Below are 25,196 nucleotides of genomic sequence, written 5' to 3'. Positions count from 1 at the left end.
ACACAACACAACAACATGGTACACAACACAACATAGTACACAACACAACATGGTACACAACACAACAACATGGCACACAACACAATCACGAGTGCTGCTCAGTGGCATTATCAGCAAAAGAGGATACAGCCATTTTGGCTTTTGTTATTTTATGTTAAAAACAGAAGAAACCAAGTGAAACAGTTACTCACTCAGTAAGGCTTACTAGGCAGATTACACACCACGGGACCCTCCTACCACCACCCTGAGTCTCAAGTCCTCTGTTGTGTGCAGTCAAGTCAGTTCCCACTCACAGGGAACCGATGTATAGGGTTTCCCAGTCTGCAAATCTCTGTGGGAGCAGAAAGCCTCATCTGTCTCTTGTGGAGTGGCTGGTAGATTCGAACCGCTGACTACGTGGTTAACAAGCCAACATATAGCTTGCTCTGCTACCAGGACTGCGCTGAGCTAACTCTAGTACTTCTTACCAATGTCTACCACTGAAATGGGAGCAGTCACAACCTCATGTTAATGAGGTTCATCTGATGACCCCATTAAGGGGTCTGTGGCACCATTGAGGACCTAGACTAAAACAAAGCTCATAATGGCCCACTGCCCTCTTTCTCCACGGTACTCTCTGCTTTACCAAAGGATACTCTGAATCATGATGTAGCGAAAAATCGACAAAGTCTAAGACATGCAGCACACGCTTGGCTCCACACTAACACAACAGACTAGAGTCCAGCCTGCAACATAATTAGACACACTGTTTCTTCAATGGGGGGGGGGGGGGGGAGAAGATCTGTCATCACACAGGCAATCTGCACATGAAGAAATCCACAAAGACTGCACCCAGAAAGCAGCATGGTGTCCAGCAAAAATGACCAGTCACTGGTAGCAGACAATCAACAAGTGATTGGAAATGTGAGGCAGCCTCAATTTCTGGGGCCCCCGTACCTGACCGTATAAACTCACTCTGACATAGGATCAGGGGACTGCATACTGCATTTTTTTTCTTTTTTCTTTTGTAAAAGTTTTTATTGTGAATTGAGTGATAGTTTACAGGGGAGAACATGGGTTTCACTCATCATTTTCTTGCAGTGATTACAATCTCCGCCTTGCATCATGAATCAACAGTATTTGCTTCTATTTTCTCTGGGTTTTTGTGTTTCTTTTTTGGATGTACACAGAAACACCCAGGAATACGTAATCATTTAAAAAACCAAAGGGCACATTCTGCAAGCCTGCCTCCTAGCCGCCAGCATCCAGTCCCTTGCTGTTCACGACTCCAGAGTCCTCAGCTGCTCTCTCTCTCTCCATGTCCCCATCTCTGTGCCTCCATCTCCGGTGTGGCTGTTTCTCTGGTTAGGGTCCCACATTCCGCTCGTGCTCTTCTCTTGATGGGCTCAGATTAACTACTCCTCATAGTGCATTTTTAAAATGCTGAGTTCTGCCTCCTCCAAATTTTATAGAAAACAGAGATGAATTAGAGAAGAATCATTCACATCCCTGCTATCTAGAGATATGCACGGTACCATTGTGATCTCTGCTTCACATACGTGTAACCCCACATCTACAGCGCCTCCAAGGTTCCTTCTACACTATGCCGTTAGGTGCCATTGAGTGGGTTCCAACTCATAGTGACACTCTGGACAACAGAACGAAACACCGCCTGTCCCATGCCAGCCTCACAGTTGTTACAGCTGAGCTTGCAATTGCGGCTGCCATTGTGTCAACTCATCTCTGGGGGTGTTCCTCTTTTCCATTGATTCTCCATGTTACCAAACATGACGTCCTTCTCACGGTTGTTAAAGGTGACTGCCATCACTGTATCTTTAGCTCTGGTGATGACACATTTTTAGCGCTAAGTAATAGTGTGGCACTGTGGGTTAATGCGCCAGACTGCAAAGCCGTCTGAACTGCGAGGCTGGCGGTTCAAGCTCACCAGCTACTCCTCGGAAGCCCTATACAGGGTCGCTATGGGTAGGAACCGACTCCACAGCACATAACTACAACAACATGTTTTTTTAAAATGTAACATATTTGAATGACTATTACTGCCTCTTTCCTTTCATGAAAGTTGTCTCTACCTGAAACCTGCCCAGAGTCCTCATATTCCTACTTAAGGTCTTCTTTAAGAAGCCTTTTAAAAAAAAAAAATTTTTTTTTTTTTTTGGTGTATTCCACCCCTAACCAATCTACTGTTTAGCAGAGACAATCCACATTATGCTTCTGACTAGTAAATGACTTAGACTTAGTAAATGTAATGTTGTTTTGTATTGTAAAAGTGTTCCATATCTTCAGAAAAGCCCCACGAACCCTTTAATGTAAGAATAAAAACTTCTTCCAGTCTTTACACCCTCCCCTGGTTACCAACTACCCTCACAGAATTCAAGTAATCACGAAGAATCTCTCATGAGGTTGTTATCTTCGGATACCAAGACCCAGAGGTCTGTAACTGGGGCCAGCAGGGGCTGACCTTTCACTTCCAAGCACTGGTAAGGGGCTTCCTTCCCCAGGAACTCTCTTGCTCATCCACCTTCAACAGGAATGTCTCTCCTGAGTACAAATTACAATCACTGTATGCCACATCGACAAGCTGCCTCCCGGTCCCCGAATAACTCGTGTGTCTGGTCAGTGTGAAACATACACGCACATTTCTCTTACAGACTACACAATTTTCTGTCAGTTTTCAAACACCTTTCATGGAAAATGACTCTGAAGTAGTTTCTCCACTGGTCAGATAACTTCTCCTGTTTACTGTGACCTACTTAACTGACACCCTCACCCTCACATGGTTTTTGGTTTTGTTTTAAAGATATACCCTGTGTCCTACATAAATCAGACAACTTGGAGAAAACCTTGTATTTCAAGTACAGAACAACAGTATGTATGGCTCAGAGTATAATCTGAAGAGAATGCCCAGGTTACCAGGAAAACCTCTCCGTGTAGCCATGAGCTCCTTTTATGGCCGTGGCAGCCCTGGCATCAGACTTTCTGTCTCTAAATCACATTCTTATTTTAGTTATGACTCAGCCGGGAAGTCTCACTGAATGCTGACCTTCAGCTGAGTTGGTAGAGGAAGTCAGTGAGGGTTTTTATTTTGTGACTAAGCGTAATGTAAGACTTATATTTTTCAATGAGAAAAAGCAAACTATGAGGGTTTCTGAAGAAAACATTTCATTCAAATCAAGTGAGAACAAGGAACTACTCCTAATTTAAACCTACATATTCCAAACGTACATGGTCAGTTACTTCCTCTCAACCTAAAAAATACTGAACAAGTATAATGCACTTCATTAAACAGCACCAGAAAAACGGGGCCAGGTCAAGCAGAGGAACTAAAAATAAATGTTCATGTGCTAAAGATGCAAACGTCTCTTCTCTTTCACTAACTTCAAATGTTGCCAAGTGTACACAATGGTAAGGAACGATTTTAGCTCCTGTCTTAGGTTTTCCCAGGAGTGTGATTTTTAAAAAGATGAGAAAATAAGATAATGTGTTGGTGGTGTTGTTAAGTGTTCCTGAGTTAGCCCATACAAGGTTTCTGAGGAGCAGCTTATAGTTCAAACAGAACTGCGGTCCAACGCTTTATCCCAACCCGGCCACCCCAGGACACATGTTGTTGTTAAGTACCACTGAGTGGGTTCCTACTCATAGGGTTTCTGAGGAGCAGCTGATGAGTCTGAACCTCCCACCTGGTGGTTTAAACTGACCTTGGGGTCCGGTGTTTTACTCCACAGTGCCACCCCAGAACTCCACAGGGCACGGATACTACCTGCTCGTGGTGTTCTACGACGAGGGCTGCCCTGTCTTGTGGATGGTTCTCTTTTTCTTCTGTCTACTGTTCCCCTCCTCTCCTTCTCTCAGCAGAGCTTACTGTCTACCACAGAACGAGTTCTGGTTTTGAAAACAGTTCACCCATTAAGTAAAGAGTGCACTGGGGCACAATTAGCTCCTCTCAAGCTGTATTCTCTAATAACATGCAAAAGGGCAGTGACCATGACCTCTAACAGACCCACTCACTCTCTTTACAGACCACGACTAGAAGATGTTTGGTGGACTTGTGTCATTTACTGATGGATTGAATACCTATTTGGTGGCACAGTTGTATTAGCACTGGACTGCTAGACGCTAGATCGGCATTTTAAACTCACAAGCTGTTCTGTGGGAGAAAGATGAGGCTTTCTTTCCCCCTAAACATCTGTTGATGTTGTGTGCCATCGAATCGCTTCTGAATCATAGCGACTCTGTACAGGGTTTCTGAGAACAGCTGGTGGGTTTGAACTGCTAACTCTGTGATCACAAGTCCAGTGTTTATCCTACAGTGCCACACCAGGCCTTTATACATACGGGGTCACTCTGATCAGAGTTTCTCTGAGACACACAGCAGCAAATTGTTTTCCTGGCCCAGCTAGTCCTGCAGCTTTATCCATAGAGGGCACTGCAGAGACAGACTGGCTTCCTGCTGCTGGAGGCTCAGAGTTCAGCCAGCCGGCTCGGGCAGGGCAGGGCCCTCCCTGGGCCAGTCTCAGGCAGCGCTCACTGCCCCTCTTCTACAATTCACCCAGTAGCCAGCGAGTTCCTGGCAGCAGCCCTGGAGGGTTTGGTGGCAGACTGTCTCCGGCTTCTGCGGTGCACGGGAGTTGGCAGTGGCCCCTGGAAACGCTCAGCTGCCTCCACCTTGGGTGATTTTACAGTCCAGTGCCTCTTACAAGATGCACCCTACAGGGTGATTTCCTACGAGTTCAGGAGTTCAGACGTCCAGAGCATCTCAGGAGTCAGCACCTTACCGACTTCTTATTCAGGGCACTGTGTCCTGAGGATAGGGATGGGGTGATTGGGAGAGGGGGACTTTTTTTGGGCCCTAAGATCCTCATAATTGTTGCTGAGTGTCACTGAGTTGGTTCTGACTCACAGCGACCCTGTATAGGTTTCCAAGGAGCAGCTGGTGAGCTTGAACTGCCGACCTTGCAGTTTAAATTGACTCTGCAACCCAGCGCATTAACCCCCAGCGCCACACCAGGAGTCCGCTCCTTATAATTAGGAATCTGGTATTCCTGTACACTCTAGCGTTGTCTTCTTACTAGACAACCCTTGTTCTTCCCATCCCAGAGTTTAAAATTCTTTACATCTTTACAATTAAATCTTCCTCTTCAAATGATGGTGTGATTTTCCTCTCTCTGGATCCAACCCAGCCTAGTCCAGGAAGCATTACGTCAGTCTCTTCATTGATGGCTCTGAGACATACGGGTGGGGTGGAGTGCAAGCACATAGGTGCTTATCACTGTGAGATGCACACGTGTTGCTTAGCAACGTAGAATCACTGTGTTTGCACCAGAGTCTGGCCGGATGGAAGGAGTGAGTCATAAAGGTACAGCGTAATAAAGTGGTCAGTTACGCGGGCTTCTAATCAATCCAGTTCATCCTGAGGGTCTCCGGTCCAAAGCCACAGATGGACTCAATGTGCTACCCAGGGCCAGAGGATATGGCAGCCCCACCCGGTACAGTACTAACTGGGGTACAGCCCCCACCTCCATCACACACAAAGAGCTGGGTTGAGTGGAAACAGGAAAGTCGGCTGAGGTGGTCATCAAGTTCAGTTTAACTCATGGGGAGCCCCTGTGTTGCAGAAGAGAAGTGTGCTCAGGTTCTCAGGGTTAGAAGCAGGTCACCACACTTCAAGCCTTTCAGCTAGGAGTTGGGCACTTAACCACCCAGGGATTCTGAAAAAGGAATGCAGGCTCTGTTTCAGTTCTCTAGGACAGGAGAACAAAGGGACCGGAAGTTTTCCATTCCCTTTCTCCCTGACTCTGGAAGATTACGAGCAGGATGAGAGAGAGAACCACCCGCTTCCAGAGTGCCTACTTGGTGAGGTGGATTTCTAAATGACCCCACACCTCCCGGGTTCTGGATGCTCCTGTGGTCCTTGTCTTGCCATGCTTATATCACAACTGCCCCTAAAAACAAGAAAGGAAGCCATAGCCTGCTTTCTGAATAGTCCCTCCATTTCAGATATCTGTGGTGAAAACAACCATGCGTACCCCGTAACATTTATATGTGGGGCATCTCTGCCAGGCACAGTCAGAAAGGTGTATCGACGTTTAAGTCCAGCTGTGGGCTGGGCCCTGAGAAGCCTGAAGAGTAAGGACAATGTTCCTACCCAAGTTTCCCAATCCTCTCAGGGGATCAGGCAAATCTAAAACGTAAAACCTGACGCTGTTCGAAGCTACTCCTCCTGTCATGAAAGGAGCTTTCAAAACATCCACTGCACACACGTCACTGTCTCCTCTCGTCTCTCAGCAGTGTTTTACCCTCGCTCAGTTCTCATAGATGCAGCAACTAAAACGAGAGGCGGGCATGCTGAATTCATGTGAGAGCCACTCACATTAATGGGTGCCGAGCGAAAGACAGCAGCTGCTTGACAGAGAACAGAAACAAGCCCCATACTCATTGGTCCCTTCCCTTTTACAGACATCCTGGTAGAAGGGGCCCCAAGCGGAAACAGGCCCGCGACTGAAGGCTTGTGTCCTCCCTGCCTTCTGTCACCAGCCCTCTCCTCCTCCTGCAGGAGCCCAACCTCGGCCACATAGGCTACACCCAGGGTCCCTTTCCCACCTCTACCATATGCTGCCAAGAAGGACTGTTTCCAGAGCACAGTGTAGGAGAGAGCTGAGAAAAAGGCTGGGTGAGAAAGCACTCGGAGCTCAGGATGACTGATAATATCTGTGATTCACCCCCCCCACCCCCACACACACAGAGAGACAGAGAGAGAGATTTGTTTTAGCATTTACTTTCTTGTTGTTTTAACTGTTTTATTGTGAATTATGTAATAGTTTACATGGGAGAACATTAGTTTTACATTCATTCTATGGTATATATCGTTGCATTGTCATGGTTACAATCCCCTCCATGCATCATCAACCAAGCAAAGGGTACACCATGCAAGGCTGCCCCCCGGTCATCAGCACACAGCCCATCTCCAGCATTTAATTTCTTAAATAATGTAAAATGAAACTTAAACCTTCCTGGCAGTTGGGCAAGAACACTCCTTGCTCTAATCTTTTGTAAATACAACTAATGCCAAGGTCATCAGGTCAGGACAACGGAGAAAAGATTGAAGTTGTCAAGGACTTCATTCTTCTTGGATCAACTATCAACACTCAAGGAAGCAGCAGTCACAAAATCAAATGACGTATTGCATTAGGCAAATCTGCTGCACAAGAACTTTTTAAAGTGTTGAAAAGCAAGGATGTCAGCTTGAGGACTAAGGTGCGCCTGACCCAAGCCATGGTATTTTCAATAACCTCATATGCATGCGAAAGCTGGACAGTGAATAAGGAAGACTGTAGAAGAACTGATGCTTTTGAGTTATGGTGTTGGAGGAGAATATTGAAAGTGCCATGGGCTGCCAAAAGAACCAACAGATCTGTTTTGGAAGAAGTGTAGCCAGAGTGCTCCTTGGAGGCCAGGATGGCCAAACTTCGTCTCGCATACTTCGGACATATAGTCAAGAGGGACCAGTTGCTGGAGAAGGATATCATGGTTGGTAAGGTGGAGGGTCAGAGAAAGAGAAGACCCCCAACGAGATGAACTGGCCAAGTGGCAGCATCAATGGATTCAAGTGTGGCAACAATTGTGAGGTTGGCCCAGGCCCGAACCGTGTTTTGTTCTGCTGTGCATAGGGTTGCTATGAGTCGGTACTGATTTGATGGCACCTGACAACAACAACAACAACAACAACAACAACAACAACAACAACATTCTATCCTTTAAGTCAAACTTGTATCCAAGATCTTAAAGTGTTACACAGAACAATCTCTTCTATGGACTTCATGACTCAGGAAGCAAAAATGTAGTAAAAACTCACTTGGCACCATTCCAAATTATTAAGCGGGGTGAGGGTGGAGGGTTGAGGGCGTGAGGTGGTGGGGAGAAGAAATAGAAAAACGAAACCAAATAACTGAGCTTTCAAAGAGGTTATAATCCTGTAAGAGAGCAAATTAAACAATGAAATGCTGATGGCTTAAATAAACAAAGAAAACTATGAACGTAGTGTAAATAAAAGGGATGCCTACCACTTTCCTGGTGTGACGCTGTGGGTTAATGCGCCAGAATGCAAAGCCGTTTGAACTGCAAGGTCAGCAGTTCAAGCTCACCAGCTGCTCCTCAGAAACGCTACACAGGGCCGTAAGGGTTGGAACCAACTTGATGGCACTTAACAACACCACCAATCTAATGGAGACCTGGGGTGGGCGACACTACAGGACAATGCTCTGGACTGCAACGTCGGTGGTTCAAGAGTCGCTATGAGTTGAACTGACTGGATGCACTTAAGAACAACAGCCTTCTAATAATGGTTATATCAAAAGGCAGTGACCAAAGTCATATTAAACCAACCAAAACCTGCTGCCGTCAAGCCGGCTCTTTGTCCTGATGATCTATGGTGTGTGAGCTCCGTCGGGTCTAAGTGGCTGGTTTCTGGGAAGTCGATCAGCACGCCTTCGGGTGGGCTCAAACCTGTATTATCACTGAGCTCACCAGCTGTTTGCAGTAATCATTTCTGTTCATCCACAGGGAGAGACACTCCAGCTTACTAAAGACAAATGACCACAGTATCATTTCAAGACACAGTTTTAGCTGATAAACTTTATCCTTTCAGATAAAATGGGCCTGAAATGAAATGAATTCTCTGTTAAAAAAGAAATCTATAGCAATTACTCCTTTACCAGACAACTAAAACATTTTAGACTAAAGATGTGTGTGTGTGTGTGTTGGGGGGAGGGGGGTGAAGCAGGACCAAACCACAAACTAAATCACTAAGAGTGACGAGGGAGGATGAAGAGTTCAAAAGGAAGAAAGTAGAAGTTTTCATTTTGTCTGAATCAAGCAGTTAAGGGTTATATGGAATGCATTACGCTTCCTAGACCAGGAGGGAGGATGGGTTGAGGGGGAAATGATCTGCATAGCGTACCAAGCCAAGCACAAATATAATCAGGAAAATAATGGTAAGGCCTTATAACGCAACATCAGTATCTTTTTCAATCCGAAATCAATCCGTATACTTGCTAAATAGGTACAGATTGCCTCTAAGTAAACTGCTGAAGTCCATTTACTTCCTTTCTGTTGGGAGTTTTCATCCCAATGAAGACAGCTGGAGCCAGCATTCCCCAGCTCCAGGCCAGGACCCTGGAGAAGCTGCGGCAACTTGCCACTGGTCACACTGGGCTCCTGAATGTCTTCTACTTTTCACATTAGGTTCCCTAAGCTAGAGACGCAGAAAAAGAAGCCAGGAGGCTTTTCTCCAGCTCATTTAACCGGTATCAGGGTGTGCAGTCTGGCACTGCCACAAACCACCAAGAACCCCAGAATCCGGACTCAAAAAATTACAATATACCACCAAACAACCCAACCATTCCAATACGAAAAATAAAAAAAGGAAGTCTACTTCATACAAAGACAAATGTGCATATATGTTCACAGCAGGTATTTTTGTTTCTAACAGCCCCAAACCAGAAGCACCTTCAGTGTCTGTGTCTACCAACAAATGACAGGCTAAACAAATTGTAGCATTTACATCATGGAACACCATTCAGCACTAAAATACAACCAACTACGGATACATACAAGGACATGAATGAATCTCAAAATAATCATGCTTACATAAAAATGTGAGTAAATAACAAAGTACACATTGTATCATTCACTGTATACAAACCACCACTGGTCTCTCAGTGTGTGCTACTGTCGCTGTGATGTTGGGAACTATGCCACAGGTATTTAAATGCCAACAGGGTCACCCATGGTTGGTAGGTTTCAGCGGCGCTTCCTAACTAATACAGACTAGGAAGAAGGAGAGGTGGGCCACTTCTAACTGCGTAACCACTGGAGACTTTACGAATAATGGCAGAACACTGTCAGATAAAGGGCTGAAAGGTGAGTCCCGCAGGTTTGAAGGCACTCAAAACAGGACTGGGGAAGAGCTGGCTCCTCAAACTAGACTTGACCATAATGATGCGAATGGAGTAAAGCTTTCAGGACCTTCATCTGGTGATGCGGCACAACTCAACATGAGAACAGCTGCAAACATTCATTAATAACTGGGATGCAGAATGTACGGAGTAGAAATCTGGAAAAATTGGAAATTGTCAAAAATGAAATGGAATTCATGTTAGGCAGTACTGAGCTGAAATGGGCTGGAATGGTCATTTTGAATCAATCATAGGGTTTACGATGCGGAGAATGATAAATTGGAGAGGAGTGGCATCTCATTAATCATCAAGAAGAACATTTCAAGATTATCTTGAAGTAGTGATGTCGGTTATAGGAAAATATTCATATGCTGACAAGGAAGACAAGTTAACACCACTATTATTCAATTTCTTGCACCAACCACTAAAGCCAGTGATGATAAAAACTAAAGAAATGTGGAGTTCTGGCGTGGCACTGCAGGCTAATGCACTGAACTGCAAAATCAGTTTGAACCACAAGGTCGGCGGTTCAAACCTACCAGTTGCTCCTCAGAAACCCTACAGGGTCACTATGAGCTGGAACCGACTCGATGACACTTAACGACAACAACTTCTTCCATCTGAAATTGATCAAACATGCAATTGAGATGTATTGATAACTACTGGGGATTGGAATGCAAAGGCTGGAAGAAAGTGGAACAATCGCAGTAGTTGGAAAATACGACCCTGATGATAGAATGATACTGGAGATCCCAGGATAAAATACGACCCTGATGATAGAATGATACTGGAGATCCCAGGATAAAATACGACCCTGATGATAGAATGATACTGGAGATCCCAGGATAAAATTCCGCAAGACCAATGACTTCTTCATTGCCAATACCTTTTTAAACAACACAGTAACAAAGCAACTCCAGCAAACGCTGACTCCTGTTTCGAAGAGAGTTAGCAAGAGTCAGTGAGCTCTCACTGAACAATTACATAGTGAGAGCAAGCGCTAATGGAAAAGCTGCAGTATTCCCCTCCTTGTCTAATGAACTTCGCATTTCTAAAAGCAATACATGAGCATGGGTTTTTCAGATAAAACATTGATCAGCAACCTGAAAAACACACCAGGGAACTCAGATCCCAGGGTAGTCTTGACGTAGTCAACCTCCCGTGACTAGCTTTTTGGACTCAAGCCTTTCAGATGCCCACCTCTCACGGCCTGTGTTCGATTTCCCTCATAGGATTGTGAGATGTTTAAACAACCACAAAAAAAAAAAGAAAGAAAGAAAGAAACCTCTTAATATAGTTCCTGGCCCCTAACAGGGCTCCAGAAATGGCAATGAATTATTCAGGAATACATGAGTTGAGTTTTCTATTCTCAAAACAAGTCAAGGACATTTCTACTACTGATTAGAAATGATTTGATGTACTATATCAAAAAAGATATGAGCTCAAAAGGTTTATTTAGTAACCAGAAAGTAAAGGTGAGTTTTCTTTGCACTTCTATTCCTGGTTATCCTAACCCACCTCCGGATCGGGTGAAGGGCGCTTCAGTGGTAAAGGGTTTTACAGCAAGAACGGAGAGCCAGAGAGACCCCAACCGTCAAGAGCTTCTCACTCTTCGTTTAAAATACCTGCATCCAGTCGATTTCATGTCTTCGTTACAGAACTAGGGATAAACGTTCAAAGTACATATTCTAATTCACATTCATTTCTTGGAAAACTACTACTCTTATTTCTAATAACTGAAAACTACCAGTTAAGATGAGTCTAACTGGAAGGTGAAAATGGGTGGGGGTAGATTAAGTTGATGCATAAAGCAAAAGATCTAAGTAAGGGGCCTTTATCTCAGCATTGGTGGTTCGGTAGTCAAATTTCCACCTCCCATGGAGTCCTGGTAAGGCATTTGGGTTGCACTTCTTCAAACACAGATTGTCCTGTTCTTTTGGCAGCCCACGGTACTTTCAATATTCTCCTCCAACAACATAACTCAAACACATCACCTCTTCTATGGTCTTCCTTAGTCACGGTTCACTTTCACATGTATATGTTGTTGTTGTTGTTGTTAAGGGCCATCGAGTCAGTTCTGACCCATAGCGACACTGTAAAGGGTTTCCAAGGAGCAGCTGGTGAGCTTGAACTGCCAGCCTTGCAGTTTCAAATGGCTTTGCAGTCTGGTGCATTAACCCACAGCACCACACCAGGACTCCTCACATGCATGTAAGACTAATAAAAACACCAAGGCTTGGGTCACGTAGTCCTGAAACTGACATTTTTGCTCCTCAACACTTTAAAGAGGTCTTGTGCAGCAGATCTGCCTAATGCGATACTTCGTTTGATGTCTTTGCTTCTCTTTCCTGAGTGTCGGTGGTTGATCTGAGCAAAATGAAGTCTTGAACAAGTGCAGTCTTCTCTCCATATATCGTAATGTTTTTTTATTGGTCCAGTTTGAGGACTTTTGTTTTCACACTGAGGTGTAACTCATACCAAAGGCTGTGCTCTTTGATCTTTATCAGTAAGCACTTTTAAGTCCTCTTCACTTTCAGCAAGCAAGGTTGAATCATATCGCAGCTTCTTACTGAGTCTTCCTCCAATCCTGATGCCAAGGTCTTCTTCATAGAACCCAGCTTCTCAGATTGTTTGCTCAGAATTTCATGGGTTTGTCCAGTGAGTTGGCCTAATATTGTTTCTGTTCAGGCAGTGGTTCGAATCCAACAGCTGCTCCATGGGAGAAAGCTGTGACATTTGCTTTCAAACACATTTTCAGTCTCGGAAACTCAACGGGGGAAGTTCTACATGGTTGCTAAGAGTCTGAATCAGACCAATGGCAATGAGGTGGTTTGGGTCGGCCTCTTAGTTTGATGAGCAAAGCCTGGCATCTTCAGAGTTTGTGAGCTGGCCACCTAAGATCCAACAATCAAACTCTATTCGGCTGGAGCAGAAGAGCAAGGAGACCCAAGAACCAGAGAAGGAAACGGGCTGTTGAGTGTCTCCATGCACCACTTCCTCTGCCAACGAGACTAGAACCCGTAGTGTCCGGATAACATTACGGACTGTCTCAAACAAGGACTCAATAGATGAATCCTGTTCAAAAACAGAAACAAGTGTCAAGCAGAATTTCAAACTCTTACTGAAATCAGACATACTGCATTCACTGAAACTGGGGCAAAGCCCTGAACCTACTGCCCTGAGATAGTCTCTAAACCTCAAACTGAAGAGATCCCCTGAAGTCATTTTAAACTAAACCACAGTGAACCTCAGTTAGTAAAGAAGGTTTGTCTTGAGCACTGTGTTTTGTTTTTGTTTTTTTAAATACATTTTTATTATGAACGGAGTGATAGTTTACATGAGACAACATCGGCTTTACGCTTATCATTTCATTGCAATGATTACAATCTCCTCCATGCATCATCATTCAACAGTATTTGCTTCTATTTCCTGGTTTTCCAAAGACACTCAGGAATATATAACTATTTAACCAACCCAAGAACACATTCTGCAAGCCTGCCTCCTGGCCACCAGAACTCAGTCCCTCTCGTTCCATGAGTCCAGAGTCCTCAGCTGCTCCCTCTCTCCATGTCCTCATCTCTGCCCCCTCATTTTAGGTAGCCAATGTCTACGCTGCCCGTTCCTACCTACCCTGTATACAGAGAGGATAGGATTGATACTTGATGTGACGACTCCTTCCCTCTCGGTTGGTATTTTGGGCTACTACACCCATAAGTAAAGAGCTCTGGTAGCGTAGTAGTTAACGAATTGAGCTGCAAACTGCAAGGTTAGCAGTTCGAAATGACCAGAGGTTCCACAAGAGAAAGATGAGGTGTTCTGCTCCCATAAACATTTACAGCCTTGGAAATCCTGTACAGGGTCGCTATGAGTCAGAACCGACTCTACAGCACACAGCATCAGCGGCGATATCCATAAGTAAGGAGCTCTGGTAGCGTAGTGGTTACGAGCTGGGCTGCCAACCACAAGGTCAGCAGTGTGAAACTACCAGCTGCTCCGCAGGAGAAAGGTGAGGCGTTCTGCTCCTGTACAGATTTACAGCCTCGGAAACCCTGTACAAGGTCACTATGAGTCAGGACCGACTCCATGGTACTTAACAACAACAACAACATCCATAAGTATAGGTCAAGCTGATCAAATTGTAGCAATTTACCCTTGTTTCCTTTATCAAAAATAACAAAAAACTTTTTTTAATTTTAACAAACAAGTTCTGATTATGAAGCCATCGAGGCTAGGTCAAATGGGTACTGTCTAAAAGTTTAGTCGTTCTTGTGCATCTCCCCTCACTTCATATCAGCTGGATGTTTCATTCTCAGCTCTAGCCCTCTGTGGCTGTGTCCTTGTCCATGGGCTCAAGTGTCCCAGGTCTCACCGTACTTTGGACCAACAAGCCCTTCCTCTTCTCTCTCTCATCTCCAGGTCAACAGGAGTCTATGGACTGTGGTGGAACTCAGCCCACTGCTTCACTGCTGCCTCTCCCTCTCTTCCACTTACCAGCTGACCATGGTCATAAGCAATCTTAAAACACTGCGCTCTTTTAAAGAATTATCTAGATGAGATCAAATAAATGGACAACTCAAACATAGAGGGGGACTGTAGGTGACAGGGAGTCTGACGTTCATGGTGATTCAACAGCATGAATAAAGATGGTGAGGAAGCTCAGGCTTCTGTGTAAAGTGGACACGCAGACAATGGGGAATGGGTATGTGTTCTGTGCTGTGTACATTCACCAACACTGAAAATTAATCCCAAACTTCCAGGCTGCACAAAAACATGCAACAGACCAGATTTGACCAGAGGGTCGCAGTCTGCCAAACTTTATATTAGACTACGTTTCTGAACTAGCAAAGACTGGAATTTTAAGGTATCCCCACTTATTTACAGAACCCTGATGTCAATTTGAGGGTCCTGTTGTTGCACTGTAGGAGATACACTGGACCAGAAGGTTGGTTTAAACTACAAGGTTGGCAGTTCAAACTACCCAGCTGCTCCTCGGAAACCCTATACAGGTTCTCTACGGGTTAGAACCGACTCAGCGCTACTTAACAACAACGAAAAGCATCTATATACTGGTATCTCTGTGAGATGCTATTCTGCCATTAAAAGTTTCATGGGGAAAAAGGGTCAATAATCTATAAAGATGTAAGACTCAGAACAATTTTCCAAATCCAATGGAACAAGAGTATCAAAATAACTTGAATGAATTCACTGTTTAAGTTAAAAATTCCTACCAGTAAAATTCAGGTTATGAGGAGACAGACATAAAGATGACATACACACTGAGCCTTTATATAGAGAGAGTCCTGCATGTAAATCAGTACATGAGAAAGAGTCAAAACTCATCTGCATTCCAGTTATATTAAGACACTCATCCACATCCACGACCGATGACAACATTGAGTGTGTGCGGGACATGATTCTGTGGACTAGATGAGTAACAGTGGATTACGTAGCAAATCGTCTGCAAACCAGCCATGGCTCTACCTATTAAATAATCCATGACAGGCTTGGGTTTCGGATTTTGTGTGAGATAGGGACTGAAACAACTCACGCAAGAGCATAAACAGAAGCATTTGGACATCAGCAAACACAATTAAGACACTCAAAGGAAGGTAAAAGTTTTTTGTTTTTTTTTTTAAAGAATCAATACTTGTGACGGGACAAGGATTCAACACTACCAAGCCTAAGAGTAAATGGCCGAGGATGGAATGAAAACATCCACAATGGTCAACCAAGAAAAAGTTCAAAAGTCAACCATTAGCTGAAAATTGATGCTTACAGTTTCCTGAAATTCTCAAGAGCCAGGATTGGAACACTATCAGGAAAAAGGTTCAACAATCAACAGTGCTCCTAATAGTGAGATGCTCACTGAAGAGCTGCAGCCTAAATTTCACTTTAAACGCGGAGGAGGACTGCTCTCCAAGGGCACTGTGATCTTGCCTGACAATGTATGTCCCACCTGTCCCCACACTGTGGACATTCTGAAAAAGCTTTGTTCTGAAGTGTTAAAGAATCCCCCCTCTAGTCCTGGTTTTGCTCCATCGGTACTTTCACCTGTTTGGTCCCCTCTGATGAAGAAGTGAAGACAGCGGTGCATTCATGGCTTGCAGCACACAAAAAAGCAGTTTTTAATAAGGGAATGCAAACGCTTGTCGACACATGGACAAAGTGTACTGAAAAGCAAGGAGGTTATGTTGAAAAATGATGCATTTGTCTTTTCTAAAAGTTGATTAACCTATCCAATCTGTACATAGAGTTGATAGGGACAGGCAACTTAGACATTGGCTACCTAAAATGGGAGGGGATATAAAGGCATGAAGTAACTGGCTTACAAGTTTTCAAGAGGGAGTTTAGTTTCAGAGTGTGGGTGGGTGGCTGCGTGGATGATAAAATCCCCACTGAATAGTTTTCATTTTGTCTAATTCAGGTCTGGTGAAAGGAGATGGGGGTAACATTCTTATGTTTCAATTGTTATCATGACTAATTGCGACTGTCACAATTGTTAAGGTAGAAGTTTTGTAGTAACAAGGGGGGAGTGGTTAATCTTACAGTCCAGAAACAGAGGACCCTAGGACCATCAAGGGAGAAGAGCATGAGCGGAATGTGGGACCCCAGCCAGAGAAGCAGTGATACCAGATATTGAGGCAGAGATGGGGGGTTGGAGAGAGGGAGCAGCTGAGGATTCTAAATTCATGGGAAGAGAAAGGCTGTGTGCTGGTGGCCAGGAAGTAGGCTTGCAGAATGTGCCCTTTGGTTATTTAAATGATTATATATTCCTGAGTTTTTCTGTGTACATGCCCACTCCCCCCAAAAAACAGCCCAAAACAAAACAGAGGGAATAGAATCAAATACTGTTGAATGATGATGCACAGTGGAGACTGTAATCATTGCAATGAAACTATGAGTGTAAAACTGATGTTCCCTTATGTAAACTAATCACTCAATTCACAATAAATACTTAAAAAAATTTTTTTTAAGTTGATTAAAATAAATTCTACAGCCATGGTGCAGATAATTTTGACTCACCCTCGTATATTCCATATACAAATCTTTCAGCATTAGGCTTCATAAGGAAAAATAATTTCCAATTCTTTCTTAAGCATAGTAGATTTCAGCTAGAATTAAAGGCATGTTGTAAAACTCCTATAAAAACCCACAAGGGTAGTGTCCACTACCAGAGGCAAGTACCCCTAAGTAAGAGAACAGATGGTAACATAACTTTCAAAACCACTGCTTCAAGGTCCATTTTCCAAAACATACAAATAAGGAATTTCCAGGTCACACTTTAATATTTTAAAACAAGCCCAGCATGACTCAGGTTGCATTTGAGAAGCTTCTGTTTTGAAAAATTTCTAGGTTGAAACCACACTGTTTTCATGCCTTTTTCAGTGAACTTTTAAACATCTGTGCTTTATGTTTCAGAGCACAACATTCTATTTAAACTGAGGAGAAAACAAAACAAAATAAAACATTTTTTTGGCACTGGCCTGCCTCCGTTTTAGTCAACTCATAGTTTTGTTTTGTTAGAATCTACAAACATGCCAAGGAAATGACCAAGTGAATGAAAGGAATTAGAGAGGAGGAATGAGGTCTTGTGAAATCCTCGAGATAACATGAAAGATGAAGTATGTTGAACAGTACATGTGTTCAAAGTCAAGTAACTGTTCAGACAGAACATCTGCCGTTTATATGCCAAAACCTATCTGTGCCTTTCTTTTTCATCACCACATCTTTATTTATTTTATCAAGTATATAGTTGGTGTTGTTAAGTGCTGTCGAGTCAGTTCCAACCCATAGTGACCCTGCATAGGGTTTCTGAGGAGCAGCTGTTGAGTTTGAACCGGTGACCTTGTGGTTCAAACGGACTTTGCAGTCCAGCGCATTAATGCACAGCGTCACAGCAGGACTCCTAAGTACATAGTGGTTGGTTGGTTAGGTGCCGTGGAGTTGGTTCCGACTCAGAGCGACCCTATACAGGGATCCGTGAGGCTGTAAATCCCTATGGGAGCAGAAAGCTTCAGCTTTCTCCAGTGGAAGAGCTGGTAGTTTCGAACTGCTGACCTAAGGTTCGCAGCCTGATTCATAGCCACTACACTACCAGAGCTCCTTAAGTACATAGTTGTTGTTGTTGTTGTTAAGTGCCATCGAGTCAGTTCCGACCCACAGCGACCCTACATAGGGTTTCTGAGGCTGTAAATCTTTATGAGAGCAGAGCGCCTCATCTTTCTCCCACGGAGCGGCTGGTAGTTTCAAACTGCTGACCTTAAGGCTCACAGGCTGATTCGTAACCACTACGCTACCAGAGCTCCTTTTAAGTACATAGTATTGTTGTTAAGTGCCGTTGAGTCAATTCCGACCCATAGCGACCCTGTATAGGGTTTCCAAGGAGCTGCTATAGTGGGCACTCAATGAAAACTGGCTGAATGATGGAGGAAAGACATTAATTCTTCCGCACATTTTACAAGCTAATAATGACACCTACCTCACTGAGTTGTGGTGAGGATTTTACAGATAAATGATTTTTATTCTCATCTTTAAAAGGAACTGTACTGAGGTTCATGGAGTTCATATAAATTGAAGAGATGAGTTAGGTGGCCCTGATGGTTGGGTGAGCCTAACTTTCCAGCCCCTCCTCTCCCTGATTTCTACCGTTGTTTGCTGGGGCTTTGGAACCACCCCATGTTACAGAGCAGAAGTAGCCTGTGGCTGAGTCTGAAGGCCAGCCTCCCAGTTAGAAGCCCAGTGCTTAATCACTATGCCACAACAGCTCCTGTCCCTGAGTCCTACGAGCTAAGAAAATGTATTTAAAACTAAAAATAAGTTTCTTAAGTCTAAGGAAAAAAATTCTACCTGTCTATATTGATTTTTAAAATCCATGGGAAGATAGACTGAGTAAGCACTGTACTCCTAAAGGGAGGTCAACAGTCACACTACCCGCAAGTGTTAGAAACAAGCCCCAGATGGGTGTGGAACACGGTCTCTTCTTATCCCACTAAAATAAGCAATGCTTATTAAGAACTACTCTTTCTCCTGTCATTAAAAATCTAAACAAAATCTAGTTTCTTCAGAGAGTATTACAACTATAGTGCCTAGTTGGACCTACAGGTAACTTCTGCTATTGTAAGACAAGCAGACACTGCTAACTTATCAAGGCCAGCGGTTCACACCCACCAAGGGCTCCTCTGAAGTCAGAACCAACTCAGAGGCACTTAACAACATTCATCACTTTCTAGAAATAAGTCAAAGAAGTTGCCCTAGAATGTTGATTTAAAAACAACAACAAAAAAAACACTTTAGGATTCCAAATCCGAAATGAAAACTATTTTTGGTAACATTTTCACTACCTTCATTCACATTTGCAATTCAAACTCAGAAACCTTTATAATCTGTCTAATCCAATCATTCCAAAGTTAACAGATTAAATGTAGCTAAGCAACACCGGACAGGAATACTGCTGTTCTTAGAGCTGAGTCGGGGCCGACCCACAGTGACCCGGGAAGAGAGTTTCCGAGCAGCGGCCGGTGGGTCTGAACCGCCAACTTCATAGTTTGCAGTGCAGCGCAGCGCTGATCCCACAGCGCCACACCAGTAGAGGATGAATTCGAGTAATGTTAGTGTTGATAGCAGTTATTTTATGAAACTGTCCTCCTTCAAAAGGGCAAAGGGAGTGAAAGTACTTTTCAAATAACTGGTTCTCTTTTAAAGTGGAGGTCTTCAGCATAGCTAGTAGAAGACACACATTTAAGGAAAAGTTTAAAAAATCTTGTCAATTGTTCATTGTCAAATTTAAACAGAGAATGTAAAATAAACTCTGAAAATGAGTGTCTAGGAAAAAGAACCTACAGATATTCCTCCCAGTATGAGACTATTCAAACACTTAAACTATAAATCCAAAAACAGATGAAAGGGCTATCCAGTCAATATGAGTAAAAAGGAAGTCTAACACCGCAGTGTTCGTCAGCACAGAAACAGGAACACGCTTCATCTGAGAATTAGAGAAAATGTCTAAACCCTTCACAATCAGTACAGCATTGTAACAAATGGGCTTAATATCTATCTTAGGAGGGACTGTTCAAAAATTAAGTAACAATTCAGTAGTTGTAACAACAAACTAAAATTATGTATTTTATGCAAATTAAAAATGAATAAATAACAAGAAAACCCTAACCTTTTTTTTAGTTTAAAATAGTCTCCAGACTTCTTGTGTCCTTCCTCCCTAAGTTACAGTCAGTAGTTTCTGGATATCCTTTTGTTACATGGATTTCAGAAACGAAGAATCCCCCAAGAACAGCTCCCAGCCTAGCCCTCCACCACTACCAGTTAAAACAAAACAAACCCCTCACAGAAACATGTTCTAATCAACCACAACGAACTATTTTATCAACGAATTTGAAAGATCAATTGTTTTCAGTAACTCTGGTGATGATACATTTCTTTAAAGATCTAACCACACTGCAGGGTTTAGGGAGGAGTTAAGACAACTTGGACAATTTGTAGAGAAATGGGAAGAAGAGGTGAAGTTTTGCACCATTTCAATCATGCATAAGCTGAGATGGTATTCATTCTTTCAAGTCTAGCCTGCTAGGGTTCTGGTGGAATCTGTCCTCTCAATGAATCTTCCTCGGGACTCTTCCATCCTGCAGAGTCCCGCTGCAGTCCCCAGACGTCCGTCCTGACAATTAACCAACCACATCTTTGCACTCACCTCAGCTTGTCCTCCGGGAGCCCATTTAGTCTCAAACTGTCTGGCCGATCTCGTCTCCTCCTGTACAGGTCTGAATGGGAGAGCTCTTTCAGCTGTAATGCTGTCATACCTTCTCTACACATCTGTCACTAACACTTCAGCACATTTATGCCCAGCGGCGTGGCGGCCAGAGCTCAGAAAGGCAGGGGCCCTTGGTCGGGACCTCAGCACACCTGATCCAGAGTTAGAAACCTCCACGCAGGCCGCTGGAGCACAGCTTCCTGTTTCTCGGCTGGTACACACCCTCATCAGTAAGGCATGACTTGCCTTATCTCTGGGCCCTGCACCTTGGAGGGGAGGGGGGCCCAGTGATCGAAACGGCCAATTGTTCACATATTCACTAATAAAACAAATTTGAGAGTTCGCAATCATCAGACCAATCCCTCTTATAACCCTTTGCAGCCTCATTCTGAATTTAAATCAGACTAAAAAGGTCGAGTAAAATGTAATGACTAAAAAGGGTCCTGCCCTGTTTGCTTTGCCAGGAAATCCATTAACCCTTCACAGTCAGCTGTCAGTTTACAGACGTGCCTGCTCATCCTGAGCTCTTGGGGACACTGTCCTTAAAAAGAAAAAAAAAGAGAAAGAAAAACAGGTAGGATTCTAAAGAGAAGGGGTCCAATTTATCCCTCTCACTACTTGAAACCCTCTTTAGAAGGGGAGAGACTTTAATCCCCTCCCCTCAATTATAGGTTACTCAAATTCATAACTCAAAAGGCAGTAAGTAGTTTCTTTAATCAGCCTCTACTCAATGATATTCAAATATGTGAACTACTCATTTTAAATAACCCACTCTCATACAGTGTGCCACCTCAGTTTAATAAGCATTGTCTGCCTAGAGGACTCCTGGTGTGGTGCTGTAGAATGAGCCTCAAGGTCAGAAGTTCAAATCCACCAGCTGCTCCTCAGAAACCCTATACAGAGTCGCTATGAACTGGAATTGACTCAACAGGACTTTACAACAACATCTGCCTGGAAGTGTTATGGGTAGCTGTGCAGCTCTTGTAATATTTGTGTGTTTAATCTTAGACAGTGACAAAATTATGAAAGTTTTTTGTAGTTATTATTGTAGCACTTTTGGTGTGTGGGGAGGGAAAGATGCTTGCAAGTAGAAAGGGGGCTTCTAGATACTGGAGGGCAGATAATATGAGTCAAATCCTTTACATGTAGTGCCAAATAATGTCAGTACGACACACATGTGCGATCCATCCATCGAGATGACTTAAGCCCACTCAGCAATATAAACGTATTGTGAACAAAACTAGTACGACAAATGTTAGTACGACACACATGTGCGACCCGTCCATCAAGATGACTTAAGTCCACTCAGCATATATAAATGTACTGTGAACCAAACTAGATGTGTGGCAACTTCTTATCTGATAGTATGACTACCTGTTCTTTGGACAGTTTATACCCGCCTCTTTCTCGTCTAGGATTCTCTCAAGAACGAACCACAGAGACATGCTTTATGTACCAGTACCAAGAGTAGCTGTATCATAAAAATTGAGGCACGTCGGAGGGAAAAGAAAGTGTATTACCTAATCCCCTCTCACTCAGGACAGAAGGCCACCTAGCCCCCATTAGAACTATCATTTCTTATCAGGTGTTTAAATCCCACTAGAAAACAGATGAGAAATTCTTTGCCAATGAGTTTTTTATAGCTGTCTTCAAAAATACAACATATATTTCTTTTCTGAAGAAACATTTCCTAATTTTGTCACTACATTAAGTTTAATTAGTGAAGAAACATGTGCAAAAAAAATTTTCAAGTAACAGATGTATCTTTTTCTCAGGAGAATCTATAAGAAATTGGTACAACTGGCTGCCTCTGGGCTGAAGAAAGTTTTTCCATTTGACACCACTTTACAACAAATTACAATTCTGAAAGTCGAATGGACTGAGTATTCAAAAATAAATAGAAATGATTTAGAAATTATATATAGATATTTTTAATCTTAAAAAAAAAAAAAAAGCCCCAGGATTCTATGGCAACGTAAATACAGACAAGTTTAAAGTTCACAGCAACAGAAATATACAAAACCAAGATTCCTGAAGTCTCCATTTATGTGATTTTTGTCAAAGCAGGTCTTTAAGGTTTTCCCGTTGGTTTTAAAAAGAAGAGTATGAATAAAATACAAATCAATTGTACTCACTGCATAGAAACATCAACATTAAGTAAGAGCTAGTGCTATACAAACAATTGTAAACACGATAGGCTGACTTTTAAAAAGTGGTTTTCAAAGGTGAATACTGCATGCTCAGTTTTTGTTTGGTTTTTTAATGTTTTATTGTGAATTATGTGTTAGTTTACATGGGAGAACATTAGTTTTACATTCATCCTATTGTATACCCATGCTTGGTATTTAGGATAAGGAAACAGAGCTTGGTGACTATCAGAGGCTAACAAGACAGGAAACCCGTAAGTGTGTAGGATGAATCCTGCATCTGATGAGTGAGGACTCAAAGGATGTTTGAAAAAAAAAAAAACCAGTTCCCAAGCTATGTAACAAACAAGCAGGAACAATTCTTGCCCTCTGACTTTCAAAGGGGTTGGGCTGACAAGTAGGAATTTCGTTACATCCATGTTGACATTAAGTAAAATTAAATCCTAGACCTTTGGGGAGAGTTTTCTAACCACCATCTTTTCACTGAAAATACAGACACATGGACTGGAAGCAGGGTCCCTTCCTTCCGGTTCTCCAGGAGCCCTTGAGATGTGCACTGGAAACCTCAGCGGAAGTGAGGAAGTGTGTGGACGCGTGTACTAAGGGCACAAAGCCCCCCCACGCACCACTGAGGCCACTCCTGATGAAGCCAGACCAGGAACTGCTCCCCACCAAACAAAGCCTTGTCACCCCCAGCTGAGAAACAGGGCAGAGAGGGGGGGCTGGTGATAGGGTAAAGAGCTTAGTCTGTACTTTTTCCCCTTTATACATAATTTCCCGTAGAAATGGAGTTGTCAATTGTACCTGAATTCTCTGATGGGGCCTATTTAAAATGTGCTTTGAATGTCAAGCTGCCTTACTACACTCAGACACCACAGAGGGTGGATTCTATACGTACATTACCCCAGGGTTTTGAGTATAGGGACATTTTTCATTGTGGTACTCTTGAGACATCTCTGCAGGAGAGGGGAGTCCAGCCTTGTGTCCAATGCAGAATTTCTTCACGTTCATTCCCCACATGAGCTCTTCCCTACAGAATACCCTGGGCGTGGCATTCTGCCTCTTCTTGAACATTTCTACTAATGGGGAACTTACTACCTAAGACAACTCCTGGGCTGACCCTGCCATCAACCCACCCAACAGGCGGTTAAAGAAGAGGAGTTTGTAAGAACTGGTACGGCGGTTCCACTACAATGCAGATGCTCTGTGAACATAATAACTTTCTATTGGTTTTTGTCAATTTCTCCAACCTACTGGGTTTTCTTTGAAGCTGTCCCTCGACTCCCAACATAATTAAGCATCTATTCCAGCTTAATGTCATTACCATCACTGATAATAATTCTTCTAAAAGTTGTTGCTCTTGATCAAAATTACCAAACGCAAAACCCTATGAAGTCACAGAACAGGTCTTGTTGTTCCTGAGCTAACAGCTACCGCCACAGCTTTCCATTTTCTGTGGGTCACGAATCCTCTGTGAATCTGATGAAGGTAATAATGCCCAGAAAATGTAGCTGCTCCTCGGAAACCCTACACAGGGTCGCTATGGGTCAGAACTGACTCGATGGCACTTAACAACAACAAACAGTTTCAGTGCATGGACATTCTCTCTCAGAAGCCCCCAGGTGGACTCTATTAAGTCGATGAATTAAGCAGCAATTGTTGTTGGCTGCCTTCCTTCGGGTCAGTTCGGACTCCTGACAACCTTACAAGTAGGAGAGCACACTGTTGCCAAATCCGGCATCATCCTCACGGTGCTCGGCACATTTGAGTCCATCACTGCAGCTGCTGTGTTAGTCCATGTCACTGAGGGTCACACCAAACGTGATGTCTTCTGTTGGTGACATATCTAAAGTCAGCAAATCCAAGTCGTGCCATCTTCACACCTAAGGAGTATTCTGGTTGTCCTCCTCCTAAGAGTAATCTGTTGGTTCCCTGGTGGTAGACCCTGATTCATATGGGTCTCCTCTTCTTGGAAAACTTCATGACTACCTTCACTTTCAGCTCACAGCGACCCTGCATAGCAGGGGTGGGGAACAGTTTTTCAGCCGAGGGCCATCATTCGCAGGCCATACAAAATGATCAACTTAAAAAAATTAGTCTGCGATATTTGGTCAAACATTTAATGATCTTACCCCCAATGTTATGGCTGGAACTGCGGTGGCCTTGGCAGAACCAGACCAAATGATTTTGCGGGCCTCATAGGACCTGTGGGTCGAACGTTCCCCATGCCTGCTGTATAGGGTTTCTGAGGAATGGCTGATGAGTTTGAACCCTGCGGTTAGACCTGACGGTTCAAATTGACCTTGTGATTCAGTGCTTACCCTTAGCGCCAAACCA

At 43.5% G+C, this 25,196-nt stretch overlaps 1 protein-coding gene across 1 annotated transcript in view; it reads right to left on the bottom strand.

The window, feature by feature from the left end:
- Nucleotides 1-20,868, bottom strand: part of LOC102825439 (LIM and senescent cell antigen-like-containing domain protein 1-like) — a 62,571-nt gene extending 41,703 nt beyond the window's left edge. The window contains exon 1 of the mRNA XM_006873035.1: nucleotides 20,653-20,868. Within this exon, the coding sequence (XP_006873097.1) occupies nucleotides 20,653-20,774 (122 nt within the window). The 5' untranslated portion in view covers nucleotides 20,775-20,868. The remainder of the gene's footprint in view (nucleotides 1-20,652) is intronic.
- Between the last annotated feature and the right edge of the window lie 4,328 nt (nucleotides 20,869-25,196).

This window comes from Chrysochloris asiatica, unplaced genomic scaffold (assembly GCF_000296735.1).
Source record: "Chrysochloris asiatica unplaced genomic scaffold, ChrAsi1.0 scaffold00220, whole genome shotgun sequence".
Lineage (NCBI taxonomy): Eukaryota > Metazoa > Chordata > Mammalia > Afrosoricida > Chrysochloridae > Chrysochloris > Chrysochloris asiatica.
Note: the sequence above shows the minus strand (reverse complement) of the source record. Positions and strands in the feature narration are given on the sequence as shown.